Below are 20,935 nucleotides of genomic sequence, written 5' to 3'. Positions count from 1 at the left end.
AGCCCGAAGCCGGAGACTCCGCCGCGCCTCCTGGGCCCCTGCGGCCCCGCGTCTCGCTTCTGGCTGGAAAAGCGGGACCCTGTCCCCACCCCCACCCTAGCCCCCGCCGCTGCCCCCGCCCGACCTCCGCCCCCGGCGCCAGCCCAGCCGCGCAGCCCGGACGCCGCCTCACAATGGCCGGCCGCCGCTTCACCGCGCGCAGGGATCCCAGCCACGCGCGCTCCCCTCCCCCACCCGCCGCCTCCCCAGGGCCCGACTCCTGGCGCATACAGCCTCCTCTCTGCGTCCCCTGAGGCAGAGAAGGAGACGAGGCTCACTCTTCCGGGAGGGGCCCAAACGTCGTTCGTCCTCTGTCGCAGGCGGCTCCCATGGAGGAACTACTTTTTCTCCCGCGGGGGGACTACTTCGCGGAGGCATCAGCGCGGGCGGAGCGCTCGGCATGGCGGTGGCAGCGGCGGCGGCGCGCCTGAGGTAGAGGGACGCCGGCCCGGTCAGGCCTCGGCGCGGCCTACACGCTTTGCTCGCCCGCTCCCGCCCCGGCCCCCGCCCGGCCATGGCGGAGCCCTCGCCCGCCCGACGCCCGGTGCCTCTCATCGAGTCGGGTAAGACGTGCGGCGCCCGCGCCCTCCCCCGGCGCCCCCGCCCGGGCCCCGGCCCCCTCCCCGCAGCCGCCGCGGTCTCCCCGTCTCCTGACTTGTCTCCCCGTTTCTCCGCAGAGCTGTACTTCCTCATCGCCCGGTACCTATCGGCCGGCCCATGTCGGAGAGCCGCCCAGGTGAGTGCGGGCCCGCGGGCGGTGGCCGCGCTCCGGGAGCCCCGGCCCCGCCGCCGCCCGGGGTCGCGGGAGGAGGGCGCCGGGTGGACCGGGGTGCGGCCCCCGCCCCCTAACTGCGCGTTTCTTCGGCTGCAGGTGTTGGTGCAGGAGCTGGAGCAGTATCAGGTCTGTGCTTGGCGGCGTCCTGCGAGTCCCCCGCCGGCCCTGCCCGGGGGCCGCTCGCCCGGCTCCCCCGCCCCTGCCCCGCCGCCCCCCGCCCCCACACCCCTCCTGCCCCGCGCGGTGGTCAGTCTTGTGCGTCTCGGGTCTTTGCAGTTGCTGCCGAAGAGGTTGGACTGGGAGGGCAACGAGCACAACAGGAGCTACGAGGAATTGGTGAGACTTTTGACATTTCCATCCTGATGTTTCCCAGCGCCCGCCCCGCCTCCGTCCCCCCTGCCCCCTTTTCGGGGCTCCCGCTGGAGGGACGAAGTGACGGAGCGGCGCCCGGAGGGGGCGGGCAGGCGCGCGGGGAGGCACGGGGACGGCGGGACTTCCCCTCGTCGGTTTTGTTTTGTTTTGGGGTGGCTGGTTTGTTTGGACAGGAAACGGCCCCGGGGGCGGCGGGGGTAGGTGGGGGCGACCCTGTGCCGCGGTTTGTGGCCGGGTGGGTCCCCAGGTGCGGTGCGTCTGGTGAGAGCCGGGGACGCGCCAGCCAATCCGCGAGCTGCTCTCATCTGTGTTTGTTCGGATCCCGACTTGTAACTCGATCTCTGATTGGCCTTCCTCCATTTGCCTCCCAGATCCTCCAACCACTTGTTCCTAGGAATAGAAGCATCCCTGTCTGGAAAGGTGGAGGGATGTTCCTCTCTCGGAACATTTTTCTTTTTCTCTCAGCAAAGTAATACAAATCTTGCTGCTGTGAGACTCTGCCACTCCTCCAGTACTTTTGCCGCTCTAAACTGTGCTACACTTGTTGAGTGCCTTGGGAAACTTATTTTGATGAATTTTTAATATTGCTCTTTGCTATATACAACTGAATGTAGGCCGTAACGATGCAGTTTTTCTTGCTGGAGCACCAGTAACATGGATTACAGTTCTCTTTTCGTTGCACTTTGTCATCTTTTTTAGTTGCTCTCACAGTATGTGATTTGATTTGAGCCACTTGTTAGTCTTTAGTGAAATAAAACATTTTTCAGGAAAATTTTTTTCCGACTTGTGTATTAGGACAAAGGATTTTCTTTAGTTGCATATTCAGCGTCTTGTACGTGCAAAACAGCTGAGAGAAAAAGAGCTGAGTGATCTTTTACCGCAGTTCTAACAACTGCAAGTAGAAATAGGTGTTAATATAGAATAACATCACCATTCTTAAATTATATAAAAGAAAAATAGAAGGATTTGTTATCTATACATGAAAAGTTTTTTTAAACCTTTGTTGAAGTATAGTTAATTTATGACATAATTTACTGTGTTGTGATAATTTCTGCTGTACGGCAAAGTGATTGTTACACATAACGTACATACTTATTCTTTTCCATTACGATTTGTCACAGGATATTAATTACAGTTCCTTATGCTGTACAGAAGTGCCTTGTTGTTTGTCCATCCTAGATATAACAGTTTGCGTCTGTGAATCCCGAATTCCCTGTCTGTCCTTCCCCCACTCCCTCCTCCTCTTTGCAACCGTAAGCCTGTTCTCCGTGTTTGTGAGTCTTTATGCTTGGTAGAACCCACTCCAGTGTTCTTGCCTGAATCCCAGGGACGGGGGAGCCTGGTGGGCTTCCGTCTATGGGGTCACACAGAGTCGGACACGACTGAAGTGACTTAGCAGCAGCAGCAGCAGCATGCTTGGTAGATACTGAGCAGTTAAGTGTTGACACTTAAAGCTGGGTGAATGTAACAAAAGATTCTATTTTAATTGCCAGTTTTATTTTTTTTATTTTTTGAACAGAGGAAAATTTATGCGTCGAACCTGGACTGGTCACTTATGATAATATACATGCTACAATTCCATTCTCTCCAGTCATTCCACCTTCACCCTCTCCCACAGAGTCCCAAAGACTGTTCTAAATGCCTGTGTCTCTTTTGCAGTCTCTTGCCAGTTTTAATATTTCCCTTCCTAGAGTTTTTTGAAGCAAACCTTTTTAAGAAAGGGAATTGTCACAATTCTTCATCATGGCAGAGTTTTTAATGTTTTCTTGAGTTTGACATTTTGAACCTTAAGGGAATATTTAAAGGATGTTTTACTCCTGTTACTAGGTGCAGACAGTGTGTCCGTGAAGCAGAAAAGCATAATTTTTGAAAATATTTTTTTTATTGAAGTATAGTTGAATTACAATGTGTTAATTACTGCTGTACAGCAAAGTGACTCGTTTACACACATATATACGTTCGTTTTCATGTTCTTTTCCGTTATGGCTTATTGCAGAATATAGATAGTTCCCTGTGCTATACAGTAGGACCTTGTTTATCCATTCTATATGTACCAGTTTGCATCTGCTAACCCCAAACTTCCAATCTAACCCTCTCCCACCGCCTCTCCCCAGCAAAGCATTATTGATCAGATGTGCAGCTATGTTACTGAGGATAAAGTTGTTTACATTTTGAAATAAGCATGATGCTATAATTACTGGGAAAGTTACACTAAAAATAGATTAATATATTTTTTGGCTTTTCCCGTTAGTACTGCTTAAAACTTAAAATTCTGCTTTAAGGACTTCCCTGGTGGTCCAGTGGTTAAAACTCTGTGCTTCAACTGAGATCCTTCATATGCTGCACAGTGTGGCCAAAAAAATAATTAAAATTCTGCTTTAAATTATTCGGGATCTTGCTCTGTGATGTATCCCTGTGATGTGGCTATGACATATGTTTTCTCATTGCCTGGATGATTTGTCTGGTGAGGATCCTCTGCCTCCTTTACCTTCCTCCAGCCTCTTTTCCCAGCACTAAATGGTAGACAGTGAACTTTCTGTGTAAAGAATTATTCTTTTGTCAGGGGTATGTGAGTAACTTCTAGTTCTCAAAACTCTTTTTCTCTTTAAAAATATTTTTTAAAAAGTATTCCAGGTGACACTAGTGGTGAAGAACACTCTTGCCAATGTGGGTTTGAACCCTGGGGTCAGGAAGATCCCCTGGAGGAGGGCATGGCGACCCGCTCCAGTGTTCTTGCCTGGAGAATCCCACAGACAGAGGAGCCTGCCAGGCTACGGTCCTTATGGTTCGGAAAGAGTCAGACATGACTGAAGCGACTTGGCAGGGACACATTCAAATGTACACAAATGAGAACAATGTAAAGGGTCTCCATATCATAAATTCGTTACCCGTTTGCTATATTTTTCAATATTTGCCCTGAATTGGGCTTCAGACAAGGTTCATGCATCACACCAAAATGATCTTAAATCTTTCTATTGTGCATACTTTTTTTTCTTTCCCCCTGTGCTGTAGATTTACTGAATATAGTTGAGTTATTCTGTAGAATATTTCACATTTTGGTTTTGTCTGATTTCTTATAATGTTGTTTGTTTCTGTATGTTGTTTATTCCTTTTTCTCAGTAGTTCGGATTCTTGGATCAGAACCATCTGGAAGGCTTTATAAATCTGCCCAGGCTGTGCCCCAGACCACTTAAATCAGAATCTTTGTGGTGGGACTGAACATCACTATTATTTTAAAGCCTTTCAAATGATTCCAGTATCACAGTCTGCACAGCTGCAGTTTTTCTTCGACTTGTGACTGCTATTAGTCCAGCTTGTGCTTTGGAAGCAAGAATATTTTTGGTATTTTCTTAGAAAAATTGAAACTAGTTATCTCTCAATACCAACTCTGCATTAGCAGTTGAGCCTGTGAATTTTTATGTAATTTTTATGAGTTATAGGTGGTAAAGAAAGGGGAAGAATCAAATAGAAGTATAGAACGGGGCATGAGAATTGGACAGGTTTGTAAAGGAGGGGTGTATTTGAAAAGGGGAGAGAGATTTGGTATACTTTGTAATTGAGTGATATGATAGATCAATTTTTGTAGGCCAGTCTCTTCCTTAAGCAGAGAAAAAAAAGATTCTTAAATTGTAGACTATCATTAGGGGGTTTATTGTCATTAACTTTTTTTTATTTGGTCATGTTTGAGTAGACCTTTTGTGTAAGGAGAACACTTCAGAGTTATTTGTATTGAAATCAGTGTTTGGTTTATTAGAATTGTAAGTAGTCATTTTTCTTAAACCTTTAAGTTCGTTTACAAATCTTATAAATCTAGTAACATGTAGAAACCAGTATATTTATTTTTACATTTTGATTAGTGTTTGATTTGTCATGAGAAATTAATCTTAAAATATGTAACACCACTTAAAAAATACTAATACCACTTAATTAAATTTCTTTAGGGGTTTCCACACCATATTTACAATGATGGTTTTAATCTGTAGAAGCCTCTATATGGCACATTTAGATCTAAGCATAATCTTTCTAATAATTTAAGTGTTGTAAATATATTTTAAATTTATCATAGTAGATTATTATGTTTTACCCTTTCAAACGTTAAAAATAGTTCGGTAAGTACAACGTTTGTTAGTATATCAGAATAACTGACTTGTACAGGTATATCTCTGCTGCTTTTCTTCACTTCTACTTATTTGTCAACCTTCCTCAGTTTACGAATTCACTCTTCAAGGGGAGAGTGGTATAACCATCTTGAGCTTCTTACTGGATTGAGGACTCCGGTTATGTTAGAAAATTCTAACCCAAGATATGAAATTCAGGTGCACTGCCAGATAGACTCTGTTGAACAGAGCTGAAAAAAAGTTGAAACTTTTTTCCTTTTTTTTATAGCAAGGCTATTTACTCCTTTGAAACAAAACTCCCAGGACTTCCTTGGCAGTGGTTAAGACTCTGTGCTTCCACTGCAGGGGTTAGGGGTTCCATCCCTGGTCAGGGAACTGAGATCCTGTATGCTGTGCCAAACAGCCAAAAAATGAATAAAATGATACAACTATGTATTCCAAATCTGTATTGCAGCTAGTCACGTTACCATTTTTTTTTGTTCATTGTAGATTCTAAAGACCCTTTATCCTGAGTACAGCCTTTTTTTTTTCCCCCTCTTATGGATTCTGCATTTTCTTTGTACTTGACTGTAGAGATCTGTCCTTCTGTAGACGTTTCATTGATACCACTTGGGAACTCTTAATGATCATAATAGTGTGATAAGCCGCAGTCTAGCAATAGGACAGTGTTAAGTTAGAAATTTGGGCTGTAATCCTGCCTTTCTAGTTGCTTACTACATTTTCTTGTTCATTTGCTAAGTTGTGTCTGACTCTTTGTGACCCCATGAACTGCAACATGCCAGGCTTCCCTGTCCTCCAGTGTCTCCTGGAGTTTGCTCAAGTTCTTGTCCACTGAGTGAATGATGCTATCCAACCATCTCATCCTCTGTTGCCTGCTTTTTCTCCTGCCCTCAGTCTTTGCCAGCATCATGATCTTTTCCAATGAGTAGGCTCTTTGCATCAGGTGGCCAAAGTATTGGAGTTTCAGCTTCAGCACCGGTCCTTCCAATGAATGTTCAGGGTTGATTTTCTTTAGGATTGACTGGCTTGGTCTCCTTGCAGTCCAAGGGACTCTCAAGAGTCTTCTTTAGCACCACAGTTCGAAAGCATTAATTCTTTGGTGCTCAGCTTTCTTTAAGGTCCAACTTTCACATCCATACGCGACTACTGGGAAAATATAGCTTTGACACATGTAATCTCAGGCAAATTATTTAATCTCTGCCTTAGTTCTTTGATCTGTATAACAATAAAAAGTGTTGTAAACATACTGAAAAAAATGATTTTGCTGTGCTGGGCACACAGTAGTAATCAGTAGTATTTATGAGTGATAACATTGATAGGACAGTTAAGTCATAATGAGTAGATAGACTTCCCCTTCATCTAATTTATATTTGTAGTGTCTGGTGAAATAACAAAATACAGTCTATGTGAGCTCTAATACGTGGGCGCATGATCCCTGGTTTTTACCCTTGTGGATGACCACAAAGTAGGATGGAGAATGGCAGTCTCTCTAGCATAGTGCCGAATTATGGTAGTGGTGTTGCTGTCTGAGCCACTTAGCCTAGGCTGTGCAACTTTTTTCTTTGGTCTCCACAACTTGTTTTGATTTTATTAAATACATTTTTTTTTTAAGCTGTGAAATTCTGGTTGGTAGGTTCTGTTTTTTTTTTCTTTCAGCACATTAGTATTGAAAAGCCAACAGTCTATTTCTTTTTTAAAGATGTGTGTGTGTTTAATTAATTTGGCTGTGTTAAGTCTTAGTTGTGACACCTGGGCTTAGTTGCTTTGAGGCATTTGAGCAGGTGTCCCCTGCATTGTAAGGTGAATTCTTAAACCACCGGACCACCAGGGAAGTCCCAATATGATGTTTTTCCCTCTGATTGATTTTCAAGATACTCATTTTGCCTTTAATTTTCAGAAGGTTTATGTGATATACTGTAGTCATTATCACTGTATAACAAATTATCTGAAATTTAGTGAATTAAAACAGCACAAATTTATTTATCTGTTTATTTATTTCTATTTGGCCATGCCACACAGAATGTGGGATCTTATTTGCCTGACCAGGGAAGGAACCTGTGCCCCCTGCATTGGAAGCACTGAGTCTTAACCATTGGACTACCAGGGAATTCCCACAGATTTACTGTCTGCAGTTTGTCAGAAGTCCAGGCACAGCTGAGCTGAATCCTCTGTCTCAGTCTCTCAAGGTTGCACTCAAAGTGTTGGCCAGAGCTGGCATTTCCACTGAAAGCTTGACTAGAAGGAGCTGCTTCCACATTCACATGGTTTTTGGCTGCCTTCAGTCCCTGGAGTGGACTGTTGGGCTGAGAGCCTTGACTCGATTCCTGGTTGGCTCTTGGCTGCCCTCAGCTCCCTACTAACTTAATCTCCAACCTAGCAACTTGTATTGTCCAAGGATGAAAGCTGACAAGGCGGTAGCCTGAAGGCAAGACAGAAGTCACACTCTTTTGTAACCCAGTAATGGATATTACCCAGTGTTAGTGCTCTGTTGGTTAAAAATAAGCTACTCATGGGGAGAGGGGACTCAGAAGTCTGTGAGTACCAGAAGGTGGAGATATTGGAGTCCATTTTAGAAACTGCCTACCACATGTGCCTAGGTGGATTTTTTTTGGCACTTTAAGGTTCAGTGAAGCGTCTTAAACCTGTAGGATATCAAGTAGTTCAATGAGTAACTTAAAAGTCCCATGTAGAAAGGATGGAAGCATGGGGCAGAATAACTATTTTGAGGAGATAATGGCTGAACATTTTCCAACATCTTGGTCAGCTCTAGGTCTGCTGCTGTTGGCCACTCCCTCTCTTGACCCTGGGTCTCTTGTTTTGTTTTGTTGTGTTTTTCATCATCTTTTGAAGTATACTGGCCCTTTTTACATTAAAAGAGTAGTTAAGTCAGTCTCCATAAAGAAGGTACTTGGACTTTCCTGGTGGTCCAGTGATTAAAAGAGTCTGTGTTTCCATTGCATAGGGCAAGAGTTTGATCCCTGGTTGGGGAACTAAGATCCCACATGCTTTCAGATGCGGTCAAAAAAAAAAAAAAAGATGTACCTGTCACCCACCCGCCCCCCCTCGCTGGCCCCAAACTATTAGTGTGGGGTTGGGTCAATCTAATTTATATCTGATCATCTCTGACGTTTTTGTGTGACTTTAACTGCATTCATTTAATAACTGGCTTGTGTGTTTTGAGGGTGGGATTAAGACTTTCTTTTTCAGCCGATTTTGAAATTTGGGCCCTTGTGAGATTCTTGGGAGGTCATACTTTATGGCCCAGTTGCCAGCTTTCCAGACAGACTTTGTAAGATTGTGTACTGTTGTGTAGTCCAGCTGCCTCCTTTTTGTTTGATGAAGAGTTCCCTTTGCTCTCCAGTCCAACCACTGGCTTTCTACCTTGAACTATCCCTACCCTTAGGAGGTGTCTCTCCCAGCTGCTCTGCATCCAGTTTTTGGCCCTGTGTAGTTCGTGAAGGCCTATGGAAGGGAATGGGAGTGGGCGCCACTTACTCTTGAGGAAGTTCCTTAGCATTCTCATCACTTGTGCGAGTCTGCAGGCGGCTGTTTAAAGGTTTGGCAGATTTTTTCTTTTTCTCGTCTGTCAGTTCTTCCTGCCTGTCTGCTTGGGATGAAAACAGCTGAAGTTTTGTTTTCTGTTCACAGAAGGGCTTATCAGTTTCTGGGGTGTAGTTAACTTAGATTTGTTTCCTTAGCTTTGTGAAGGGGAGGTACTGATAAAAGTTATTTTAAAGATAATCCAGCTTGTTCTCGCTCAAAAAAAATTATTTTTGGTTGCACTGGGTCTTCGTTGCTGAATGAGGGCTTTAGTGTGGTTCTTGGGCTTCTCATTGAGGTGGCTTCTCTTGTTGCAGGACATGAGTTCTAGGCATGCAGGCTCAGTAGTTGTTGTGCACAGGCTTCATTGTTTGGAAGCATGTGGAATATTCCCAGACCAGGGATCAAACCCATGTCCCCTGCATTGGTAGGCGGATTCTTAAACTCTGGACCACCAGGGAAGTCCCAGCGTATTCTCATTTTTAAGGTGAGACTTAGTTGGGAGGTGTAGTAAGCTAGTGTATACAAAGTTCTTAAACAGTGTCAGATAATAATCACTATGTAAGTATTAGCTATTATTCATGTAATGAATTAGTCAAAACCTTTAAATACTTAGACATGTACATTGTAAATATACATTATTATCTCTTGTTATTTTTGTTAATGTGGAATCTGAAGTCCTAGTGAGTACTTTGTCCAGCTTTCCCATAACTAGTTAGATGTAGAGTTAGAACTGTTAACCGTAATTCCTGTGGATCTGGAGTCCCTGACCCCCTTTTTTCTGGTATCTGTTAGTTAAATTTTCATTGGTTTACTTGAGGCCGGGTTCTAGATGGAGAGACCTTTGCCTGAGAAAGACATTGTGGTAGAACCTCAATTTAAAGCCTTAACATTTGCCCTTATTTTTATGTAAATATTTGAAGATATTGGTAGTGACCTTTCTGTAGGTATTTAAAAACTGGTATGTAATTAGTTCATTAGCTTTTCCGTGTGAACTGTGATTAAAAATTGGCCTAATGTTAAAGCTTGCTTTCGTTCATTGTAGAATATTTAGAAAATTCAAAAGCAAAGAGAAAATGAAAAAAATCACTAAAATGAGAAGTGTTTATTTTTCTTTATGCATATAATCTAACAAAACTGGGGTAAAAAAATTAATTCCTTGCCATTTCTTTGGAAAATTTTACCCAACTATTTGCTTCTTGGACGTTTGGTTAGTTTCCAGGTTTTTCTATTAGTGATTCTGTGAATATCAAAATGAGATCTATGTATCTATGTATTTATTTATCTCTGTACATAATTGTCCCTTGTAATGAATTTCTAGAAATTTAATCATTGAGTAAAATGGTTTACTGACTTCCCTGGTGGCTCAGCTGATAGAGTCCGCCTGCAATATGGGAAACCTGGGTTTGATCCCTGGGTTGGGAAGATCCCCTGGAGAAGGGTACAGCAACCCACTCCAGTATTCTGGCCTGGAGAATTCCATGGACTGTATAGTCCATGGGATCACAAGGAGTCAGATATGACTGAGTGACTTTCACTTCACAAAAGGGTTTACATTTTATAATGTTTGATTTGTTCTCCTTAGGTTTCTTCCTGTTTAAACTTACGACTACTGTATGCAATAATACACTGGTTTCATACCCACATAGCCTTTTTAATCTCTGTTAATTTGATGGATAAAATAGTATTCATGGCTAAGGTTTGAGGCATTTTTTGCCAAGTACTGCGCTGAAGAGCTTTAACCTTTGTATTTTCTTTTTTAGTTTTCTCAGCAACCTTATTACCTTACATGTTTATCTGGGTTGTGTGCCGCACTTTGTATGTTGACTATTCATTCAGTAATGCGTGGTGCATTTATGCAATAAATAAGTATCTGCCATGTTCAGAGTTCCAGGGGTGCCAGTCTGGAGGAGATGGGCAAGGCTCCTACGTTCATGGAGCTGGCCCCTTGGGGTGTAACTGACCAGGAGCAGCAGACCAGTTACTGTAATACAAATTCAGACTGGTGATGGGGATTGGGAAGGGGGGGTGAAAGGAGATACCTGATATTTAAGGAATGGTGAGGGAAAGCTTTTTTTGATGGGATAACATTTGACCTGAAGGATGAAAAGGAGGCAGCTATGTGAAGATCAGAAGAAAGTATGGTCACCATCAGCCTTAAAAACCTGCATAACCTCTGACCCAGTAGTTAAATGTCTAGGATTTTTTTAAAGGAAGTGAGTTTATTGGCTGTTGGTAATCATCTTTTTTGAATTGCCTTTTTATATCTTTTATCTGCTTTTCTACTACTGTCTTACTGTTTTGTAAGTATTCTCCATATATATATATATATATATATATGTATGTTATTCTTCAGTCTGTCACTTGTTCTGAATTCCTTTTTCCAGTTTGCAGGTTGCTTTTTAGTTTTCTTTGGGGGTTTTTCTTTTTTTTTTTTGGTGGTTCAAGATTTTTAATATTTTGCATCTGGTTGTCCTTAAAGCCTTTCTGTACAATAAAATTGTAAAGGCAATATTGTATATCTATCCATTTATATTTTTTCCTATGCCATTTATAATTTCTTTTTAATGTCTTTCTGTAGAATGTATTTTAGCATTTGGTTAATATGATATATTTGAGTCTTGCCTTTTCCAGTGTGACAGTTAACGAGTACCACCTGAGTCCTCTTTCTCTGAGAACAGTCATCATCATTTTCTAAGTTCTTTCTAACTTTCCTCCATGACCACTTTGTGTTCCTGTGACATTCTGTACTGTTTTAATGAAGGTGATCATTACATACTAGGGAGTTGGCTCTGAACTGTAACTTAACCGATAGCTGTGAAGCCATGGGTCCTTTCTGGCTTTTTATTTGGAAATAAATATTTCTGTTTTGAGTGTCTAATTGCATTTACCTAGTATTTGAGACATTTCTGGGCTTAGCAGCTGAACCTTTGAATTTCCATCAACTACATTTCTTTTATATGATTCTGTAAACTCTTGATTTATGTTTGTATTGTATTCTATGAATTTGTTTTAAAGATATAGCTAATATGAATATGTTTTATTTCTTTTGATCATTTGAAATAGGTACAGACTTCTGGGTGAAATAATGAGCTCAGACTGATTAGGAGATGTTTTGCCTTAATGTCGAAATCTATGGTCTTTACTGTGTACATGTGACTGAAATTATTTGACCAAGAACTTTTTATTATTTCATATCTTCTGTAGGCTGTAGCTTTTGTAAAATTCATGCGTTTAAAAGTGCACCTGTATTGGGAATTCCCTGGTTGTCCAGTGATTAGGACTCTGCACTTCCACTGCAAGGGTCACAGGTTGGATCTCTGGTTGGGGGACTAAGGTTCCACAAGCTGTATGGCCAAAAAAAAAAAAGGTGTGCTGATGTCTTCTGTTTTATTGGTTTGGCCAAAAATTTCCTTTGGTTTTTAAGGAAAATAAGACACGGTTTTTCATTTTCACTGGGAAATTTATTGAGCATTGTCACCATTTTGTTCCACTACCTTCTGCCTTTTTTCAGGCAACTTCATAATTCCATCTTCCTTGATTTTTTTTTTCTTTAATCTTTTTGAGAAAAGAACTATTCCAGGGGCCTTTTATAGTCCTCCAGGGAATTGAATATTTTTTTCATTAAGAGAATTTTGAAAAGACCATCCAAAGGTGCAGTGTCTGAATATAGCAGATGAATCAGAGCTTCCCAGCCAAGCTGTAACAGTTTTTGTCTGGTCATCAAAGAAACATGGGTCTTGTGTTAATCGTGATGGAAGATTATGCATTTTTTTGTTGTATAATTCCAGACGCTTTTCATTGAATACTGCTTTCAGTTGGTCTAATCAGAACTAATCATTAGGTTTTCTGAATGCAGCTCATAATAGAGGATTCCCTTCCAGTCTCACCATGTACACAGCATCACCTTCTTTGGATGAAGAGCAGCCTTTGATATGGTTGGTGGTGGTTCATTTTGCTTGCCCCATAATCTTCCATTTCACGTGATTGCAAAATATCCACTTTTCATCGCTTGTTACAATTTGCTTTAAAAAACAAGTGTTTTCATTATGTTTAAGTAGAGATTCAAATGCAGTCAAGAAGGTTTTCTTTGCTTAGTTTATGTGGCACCCAAATGTCAAAGCAATGAATGTGACCAACTGGGTGCAAATGATTTTCAGCACTTGATTTGGATATTTAAAATTTTTATTTATTTAATTTTGGTTGTACTGGGTCTTCATTGCTACTCGAGGACTTTCTCTAGTTGTGGTGAGTGGGGGCTGTTCTTCACTGTGGTATGCAGGCTTTTTATTGTTGCAAAGCACAGGATCTAGGTGCTTGGGCTTCAGTAGTTGTGGCACCCAGGCTCAGTAGTTGAGGCTCTAGAGCGCAGGCTCAGAAGTTGTCACTCATGGGTTTACTTGCTCCACAGCATGTGAAATCTTCCTGGACCAGGGATCAAAGCCATGTCCCCTGCATTGGCAGGCAGATTCTTATCCACTGTGCTACCGGGGAAGTCTTGATTTGGTTATTTTGAGTATGTTGGCTGACTCCCTAATGGTATAATTATTCTCAGTGTCTCACTTTGATCACTATCAACTTCAGCTGGTCTGTCTGACCATGGGGCATCATCCAGTTAGAAACCTCCAGCACAAAACTTCACAAACCACTTTTGACATGTTTGGGATCAGGCACAGCACCTTCTCCATACACTGCACAAGTCTTTTGTGTTGGGTTTTTACTTTTCTTGAAATAATAAAACATAATATGCTGAAAATGTTGCTTTTTTCTCCCTATCTTCAGTTTTAAAGTGGCTACACAAAAATTCACCAATTTCAGTAAGTTTTTTTTTTTTAATGCATGCTGATATGACAACTGTCACAAGACAATCTAACAAAATTACTTCTAATGAAATTAGGACAACTAAGTGCTACTAGAGCCATCGTAACTGGGAAGACGAGTGAACTTTTTGGCCAACCCAATGATACATCTTGTTAAACATTTTTTAAAAATGAAGTTTTTTTGGGGGGTGCAAATGTTTATCTCTTCATTAAGTTCCATATAGGATTCAGACTCAGCTTGGAAAATTCTGTTGATTTGATACAGCAGAAATCTCAAGATGGGGCTTCCCAGACGGTGCTGACACTAGTGTTAAAAGAACCCACTTGCTAATGCAGGAGACTTAAGAGACGCTAGTTCAGTCCCTGGGTTGGGAAGATCTCCGGGAGGAGGGCATGGCTACTCGCTCCAGTATTCTTGCCTGGAGAATCCCGTGGACAGAGGGGCCTGGCAGGCTACAGTTCATGGGGTCGCACAGAGTCAGAGAAGACTGATGCACACAAATCTCAGGATGCTTCAGAAGTCAGCCGATTTATGGATAAAGTCCCTGAGAATTTTGCTTTCTGTATTTTACTCTTGTCAGATGATCTGATGATAGGTCTAGAAACAGCACGAGAGCTCTCTTATCAAGAAAATCAGAAATCTTAATGGAAATTCCCTGGTGGTCCAGTGGTTGGACTTTCACTGCCAGGGCCAGGGTTCGATCCCAAACAAGCAGACAGTATCAGAAATGTTAGATTTTTTTTTTTCCTGAATAGTTTGTAATTTGGAAAAGCTGAAATGGTCTAAAGAGGGGTCATTGTTTTGCTAAGGGAGGATGAAAATGGTTTTAATAGAATTGCATAGAAATGCTAGCTAAGGCTGTATCTCTGTTTAACATAGCAGTCAGCATTAATAGCATTTATGGATGGAGGAGCCTTGGTAGGCTGCAGTCTATGAGGTCGCTAAGGGTCGGACACAACTGAGCGACTTCACTTTCACTTTTTACTTTCACACATTGGAGAAGGAAATGGCAACCCACTCCAGTGTTCTTGCCTGGAGAATCCCAGGGATGGGGGAGCCTGGTGGGCTTCCGTCTATGGGGTCACACAGAGTCGGACACGACTGAAGTGACTTAGCAGCAGCAGCAGCAGGCAAGCCTGGCTTGATTGAGATGGTTGGCAGGTTACTTTGTTACAGATACTCAGATTGGTAAACATGCTGTTAGGATTGGTGAGATCCATGTGGCACAATAGACTTATCGAATGCATTTGCTGAGAAGCAGTGGCTTAGTAACAATAAGGTCTTTAATGGTTTCTTACATGTCTATAAATAGAATTGATGCAGGGGTCTAGTGGCATCACTAGAGTCAGTCTTTGCCTTTCTTCTTTGGCAACCTTGCCATTTTGGTCTTTTTACCTCAGATTCTTAGTTTTTATGTTGCTGGATGGTTTTTTTCAGTTCTTGCCATCATACCCTAGAAATGCTGGGAGGGAAGAATTCTTTCTTCCTGTGACTATTTTATTAAGGAGGAGAGAATTTTTCCAGGAATGTTCCTTGCCTCAGGAGATTTCTTCTCAGTTGCATTGGCCAGAACTAGATCATGTGCTCTCTTGGTTTGGTTATGAAAGAATCTGGAAAAGTGAGGTAATGCTGAAGTGGAGAGGTGATGGCTGTTGGGTAAGCAAGCAGTCACTGCTCTGAGAAGCTAGAGCTAGTTAACTTTCTGTAATTAAAATACATTAAAGTGCTTTTACATGAAGATCTCACATCAGCACTAGAACATTTCTCTGTGGGGGTCCTTTTGTCTAGTAGTTAAACTCTTCCTCTCATTTCTGTGGGAATATTCTGCCATTGATACTAAGTTTGCACTTTAAATAAAGAACGTCTGTCATCAGAAGCTGAGGAGAATTTCTTAAGCAAGGAAGACACCAAATTTTGTATTTTGTGTAAAAGGCAGTGCTTTCTGTCACTTCTTGTGTTTCATTGTTGTACTGTAATTTTCATTGTTACAGGAGTTATGGTAGTTTACTTACACATTTTCCATTGCAGAATTTCTGGATGTAGCTTAAGATACTTTGAAGGAAAGGTGAAGGTCAGACAGATATATCTTTGAGATATTAAATATTCATTTTAGATCCTGGTTAGATTACAGCATCCCAAACTTTATAGAACAAGCTACTTTCCCCCATAATTTTCCAATTAGGTTATCTAGACTCTATTCCGACTTTCTGTAACTGCTACCCAGGGCTTGAAGGGGCTCATGATCACTATGACCAGAACTTGATGATAATAACACAGTATTTCTAGGGTTGTGGCTGATAAATTTCCTGAAACTGAATATGGCTACAGTGAACAAGATGGTAGAGGGATTGGCTGTTTGACCATTGGAGGGACTTAGTTTCTGGTCTGACTCCTGAGAACCTTGTATAACTGATTTACTGATTGAAGCTCTTGTTGGAAACTGTTACTAACGCTCCTATCTAAGACTTGAAAATATTAAAGGAAAATTAGCTATTGCTTATTATATTAATTTTTGTCAGTATGATAGTTTTTAAAATTCAGGAGTGGTTTTCTTTTTCTTTTTTTGTCTATATTGGGACTAGGACGTATTGTTTTTCCGATTATTTTGTACAAGAATAGGATGTCCCCCCCCATCCCAGATCTCTGATTTTTATTATTATTATTATTTAGATTTGGTTACGTTAGAATCCTCAGAAAAAGTGCAGAGAATCTGTAATTCTCTTCATGGGAATTATTAGCTGCCATATGGAGTCCATATTCTTATAAGGACTTTATCTAGATCCACTTGCCTGTGTTGAAGATTCCTATTATTTTAATGATCAGTTTTATTGCTTCTTTAATACAGGCAGTCTTTTACTGCATGTTTGTAAAGCTTTCCATATCACTTGAGAGAAAATAAGATTCTACCACTGGGAAACAATCTGTTTTAAATTTTCTCTCCATACCTTTTCTCTCTGGAGAATTTTTTTTTTTATCCATAGCTTTTATAACTGATCTTCAAAAACAAGTCTCCATTCAACTCAGACAGAGTTGGTTGTGTATATATAGTTAAGAGTTCTCTGTGCACCTAATGGGCTACCCTGGTGGCTCAGAAGGTAAAGAATCTGCTTGCAATGCAGAAGACTGGGTTTGATTCTTAGGTCAGGAAGATTCCCTGGGGAAGGAAATGGCAACCCACTCCAGTATTCTTGCCTGGAAAATCCCATGGACAGAGGAGCCTGACGGTCTGCAGACCATAGGGTCACAAGTAGCTGGATGGACCTGAGAGACTAACACACACATCCACCTAAATAGTGGAAAACTCAAGAAGTGAGAGAAGTGTGATTTTCCACGTTAAGGAAGTCGTGTTGCCATTTCCCATAGTCATTTTATCTTGGATATTTAATCCATAGGATATTTAATCCTTACGTTGTTCAGGTCACTCAGTACAATTGCTTTAATAGGGTTTTTGTTTTCAGGTTTTCTTTACTGACAAGGTCTTAGATCTTTGATTTTCTTGATCCTGTTGGAATTACCTTCTAGTTCCTCCTGTCTTCCTCTCCACTCTTATGATGAGCTAGTTATCTGCAACAGTTCTTGAACTTTTATACTGACACTTCACAGCAGACTACTAAGTGATATCGAATGCTTTTTTGAGGTCTGTCTGAGCTCTGATAATATCTTTTGAGTTTTGCCTTGGACTATCTATCACTGTGGGAAACGTTAAGTCAGGTTGGAAAATGAAAGATGTCTCCAGGGTTTATGAACAAAAACTTTATATTGAATCCAAATTTATTTTACATTTGAACTCATGATTCAGAGCCAAAAGAGATTTATTAATAGAATTTGGTTTCAGATTTTTTTGGAATGGTGTTTCTCAAGGAATTTGGAAATAATGTGGAGCATTGTTGGTATCAGAATGGCATGGGGAATATTTTTGGCATTAATGGAAGGGAGCAGAGATACTGTGTGTCTTGAATGTGGGGACAGTCCTGACAGTGATGTTTTGTCAGAACTTCCTCAATGTGATTGAGGAACCCTTGGGATGAAGTGTTAAATTTTATGCCAAATCATATCAGGTAACATTGCTACTGCTGCTGCTGCTATGTCGCTTCAGTCGTGTCTGACTCTGTGCGACCCCATAGACGGAAGCCCACCAGGCTCTCCTGTCCCTGGGATTCTCCAGGCAAGAACACTGGAGTGGGGTGCCATTTCCTTCTCCAATGCATGAAAGTGAAAAGTGAAAGTGAAGTCGCTCAGTCATGTCCGACTCTTAGCTACCCCATGGACTGCAGCCTACCAGGCTCCTCCATCCATGGGATTTTCCAGGCAAGAGTACTGGAGTGGGTTGCCATTGCCTTCTGGTAAAATTAGGTGTTTTTTTTTTTTTTGTAGATATAATTGACAGTAAACTGCATATAAAACATTTGAGTGATACATTTAGATGTGTTATACCATGAGCCTATCACCACAGTGAAGCTGGTGAACATACCTCTTACACTCAAAGGTTTCTTCTTCATAATAACTCCTGCTTCTCTCCCAGCCCCCAGTAACCTGTGACCTGTTTCCTGTAACTATAAGTTATTTTGCATTTTCTGGAGTTTTATATAAATGGAATCATATAGCATGTGCTCTTTTTCTGGCTTCTTTCCACAGTTATTTTGAGATTCACCCATTAATTTGTGTTACTAAATTTCCTTATTGCTTAGTATTCCATTGTACAGACACAGTAATGTGTCTAGTCATTCACCTGTTAATGGACATTTGAATTGTGTTCATTTCAGGGCTCTTGAGAAGAAAGCTGTTCAAGAACATTCATGTGTAAACCTTTATGTGAACATACGCTTCCTTTTTTCTTGTGTAAACAGCTACAAGTATTATAGCTGGATAAAATGGTTATGTATGTGCTACTATTAAAGACACTACCTCACTGTTTTCCAAGGTGATTGTACTGTTCTCCCTTTCCACCAGCAGTTTCTCTACATCCTTGTGATCTTGGTCTGGTCAGTTTTTTAAATTTTAGCTTTTTTAGTAGATGTGTAGTGATATCTCATTATGGTTTTAATTTGTATTTCATCTGTTACCAGTGATGTTGAGCATTTTTTCATGTGTGTGTTTGCCATCTGTATGTCTTCTTTGGTGAGGTATCTAGTCAAATCATTCTTAAAATTTATTGTCTTGATAGTTCTTTATGTATTCTGGATATGAGTCCTTTATCAGGTACATACTTTGCCAATATTTTCTTTCAGCCTGTGGTTGTCTTTTCATCCTCTTAATAATACCTATTGAAAAACCAGAAGTTGTTTTGGTGTAGTATACTTCATTGATCTATTCTTTTGTGGATTTTGTTTTTGGTGTCATTTTTGAAATCTTTGCCTAATGTCAGGTCACAAAGATTTTTCTCTAAAGTTCTCTTTTATAGATCTTAAAGTTTTAGATGATACATTTAGATCTATGATGTATCTTGAGATAATTTTTGTTTATGGTGTCATGTACATATTAAAGTTAGTTACCTCATGGCTCAGATGATAAAGAATCTGCCTCCAATGTGAAGATCCAGGTTTGATCCCTGGTTTGGGAAGATCCCCTGGAGAAAGGAATGGCTACCCATAGTATTCTTGCTTGGAGAATTCCATGAACAGTGGAGCATGGTGGGCTACAAACTGTGGGGTAGGAAAGAGTTGGACATGACTGAGCAACTAACACTTTGATTAATATAATTATTTTGACAAATGGATATTCCCTTGTTTTGACACCAATTTTGAAAAGATTTTTCTTTTTTGCACCTTTGCTAAAAATCAGTTCTTATATAACAGGTCCCAAAATCAGGTGGTTAGTTCTCAACTTTGCTCTTTTTCAAAGCTGCTTTGGCTTTTCTAAGCTGTTTGCATATACATTTTAGAATAAAATTTTCAATTCCTAACAACGAAAAAAGCCTGCTGGGATTTTGGTTGGGATGGCTTTGAATCTGTAGATTAATTTACTGCTTATTTTGTTTTTTAATTTCTCTCAGCAGCATTTTGTAATTTTCTTTGTATAGGTTTCTCACGTTTTGTCAAACTTGTCCCTAAGTATTTGTTTTTTGAAACTCCTATAAAAAATGTTGTTTTCAAAACTTGCTCTCCAATCAGGTCTTGTCCAATAAGCATGTGGCTCCTGACCATCTGTTGCAAATCTGCCAACGCATCGGTCCCATGCTGGATAAAGAGATCCCACCCAGCATTTCAAGAGTCACTTCTTTACTTGGGGCAGGAAGGCAGTCTTTGCTACGTACAGCAAAAGGTACCTTAATTTGAAGAAGTGTTCTGCTTTGTATTACTAGCTTAATAATTACTATAATTGTGAAGTAATGTAAGCATTGTGGAAGAAAGGTGATATGTAACTAATATCCATGCTGTGGACTATAAAATTCTCTGCATTTAGCCTAGGCAATGAATTCTATTACGTCAGTGTTTAATGGGTCCTTCTGCATTTAAAAAATGATAAAGGTATAGATGTTAAGCTCAAAAGCTTGAATTTATTCTGAGATATGTTTGAGGTTTTATCAATGTGAGTTCTTAATTTTCCATTTTTGTAGCTCACTTATAACTTCATTGAATGTAATTGTATGTGTCTAATAAACTCTTTAAATGCTAGAAGTATTTCATTTGATATTTAGATTCTGCAAGCCCTTTGTTATAAGGGGAAGTGATTTTCTAAATTTGGTAGCATTTTGAAAATGAGCACCAAAAATGTACAATTGCATGGTTCTTTTTCCACCAATTTAATTTTTTGCAAAATTGTGTGGTAGCAAAATGTTTGGAATTGCTGTTTTTCTGTTAGCTTGGTATAAATCACTTAGACTGAGTATATGTATGTGATACGATCTATGTATACAACGTGGCTTAACTGCTAATGGGCAAGAATGCTGATCCTGAGTATCCGTCACGTTCATCCCTCACGATTCTTTTTAAGATCTGTTGCTGTTGTGATGCTGCCTCTTAGATGCTCCACCAGTATAAAGTTTGACTGAGAAAGAACAACCCTTCCTCTTGGTTCCATGCCAGACTGGTTTGTCAGCTTTAGTTGTTTTTCAGTGCTCTGTAGTCACGCCACACTATGGCTCGAATCAGGAAACTGTTCATATTCCTCCTTTTTCTGTGTTCTACTCACCTTGTAATTATTCTATTTTAGGTTGTTATATAGTAGTTGCTTGGGTAGCCTGTTTTCTTCTGTTTTCTTTACTTGTGTCAAGCTCAATGTTGTTTTGTGATGAGCACTGCTTTAGAACTGGCAGACTGTAGAAGAAGCT

General features: G+C 40.8%; 1 protein-coding gene across 2 annotated transcripts in view; it reads left to right on the top strand.

The window, feature by feature from the left end:
- Nucleotides 1-426: 426 nt before the first annotated feature.
- BRWD1 (bromodomain and WD repeat domain containing 1) overlaps nucleotides 427-20,935 on the top strand; it is a 119,878-nt gene continuing 99,369 nt past the window's right edge. For both annotated transcript variants that reach the window (XM_055414053.2, XM_055414045.2), the window contains exons 1-5: nucleotides 427-602; nucleotides 717-775; nucleotides 911-940; nucleotides 1,091-1,150; nucleotides 19,776-19,926. In XM_055414053.2, the coding sequence (XP_055270028.2) occupies nucleotides 554-602; nucleotides 717-775; nucleotides 911-940; nucleotides 1,091-1,150; nucleotides 19,776-19,926 (349 nt within the window). In that variant the 5' untranslated portion in view covers nucleotides 427-553. The remainder of the gene's footprint in view (nucleotides 603-716; nucleotides 776-910; nucleotides 941-1,090; nucleotides 1,151-19,775; nucleotides 19,927-20,935) is intronic.

Source organism: Moschus berezovskii, chromosome 1 (assembly GCF_049115385.1).
Source record: "Moschus berezovskii isolate FMDL1 chromosome 1, NW_MosBer_1.0, whole genome shotgun sequence".
NCBI lineage: Eukaryota > Metazoa > Chordata > Mammalia > Artiodactyla > Moschidae > Moschus > Moschus berezovskii.
The sequence above is the reverse complement of the archived record's forward strand: the minus strand, read 5'-3'. Positions and strand labels throughout refer to the sequence as shown.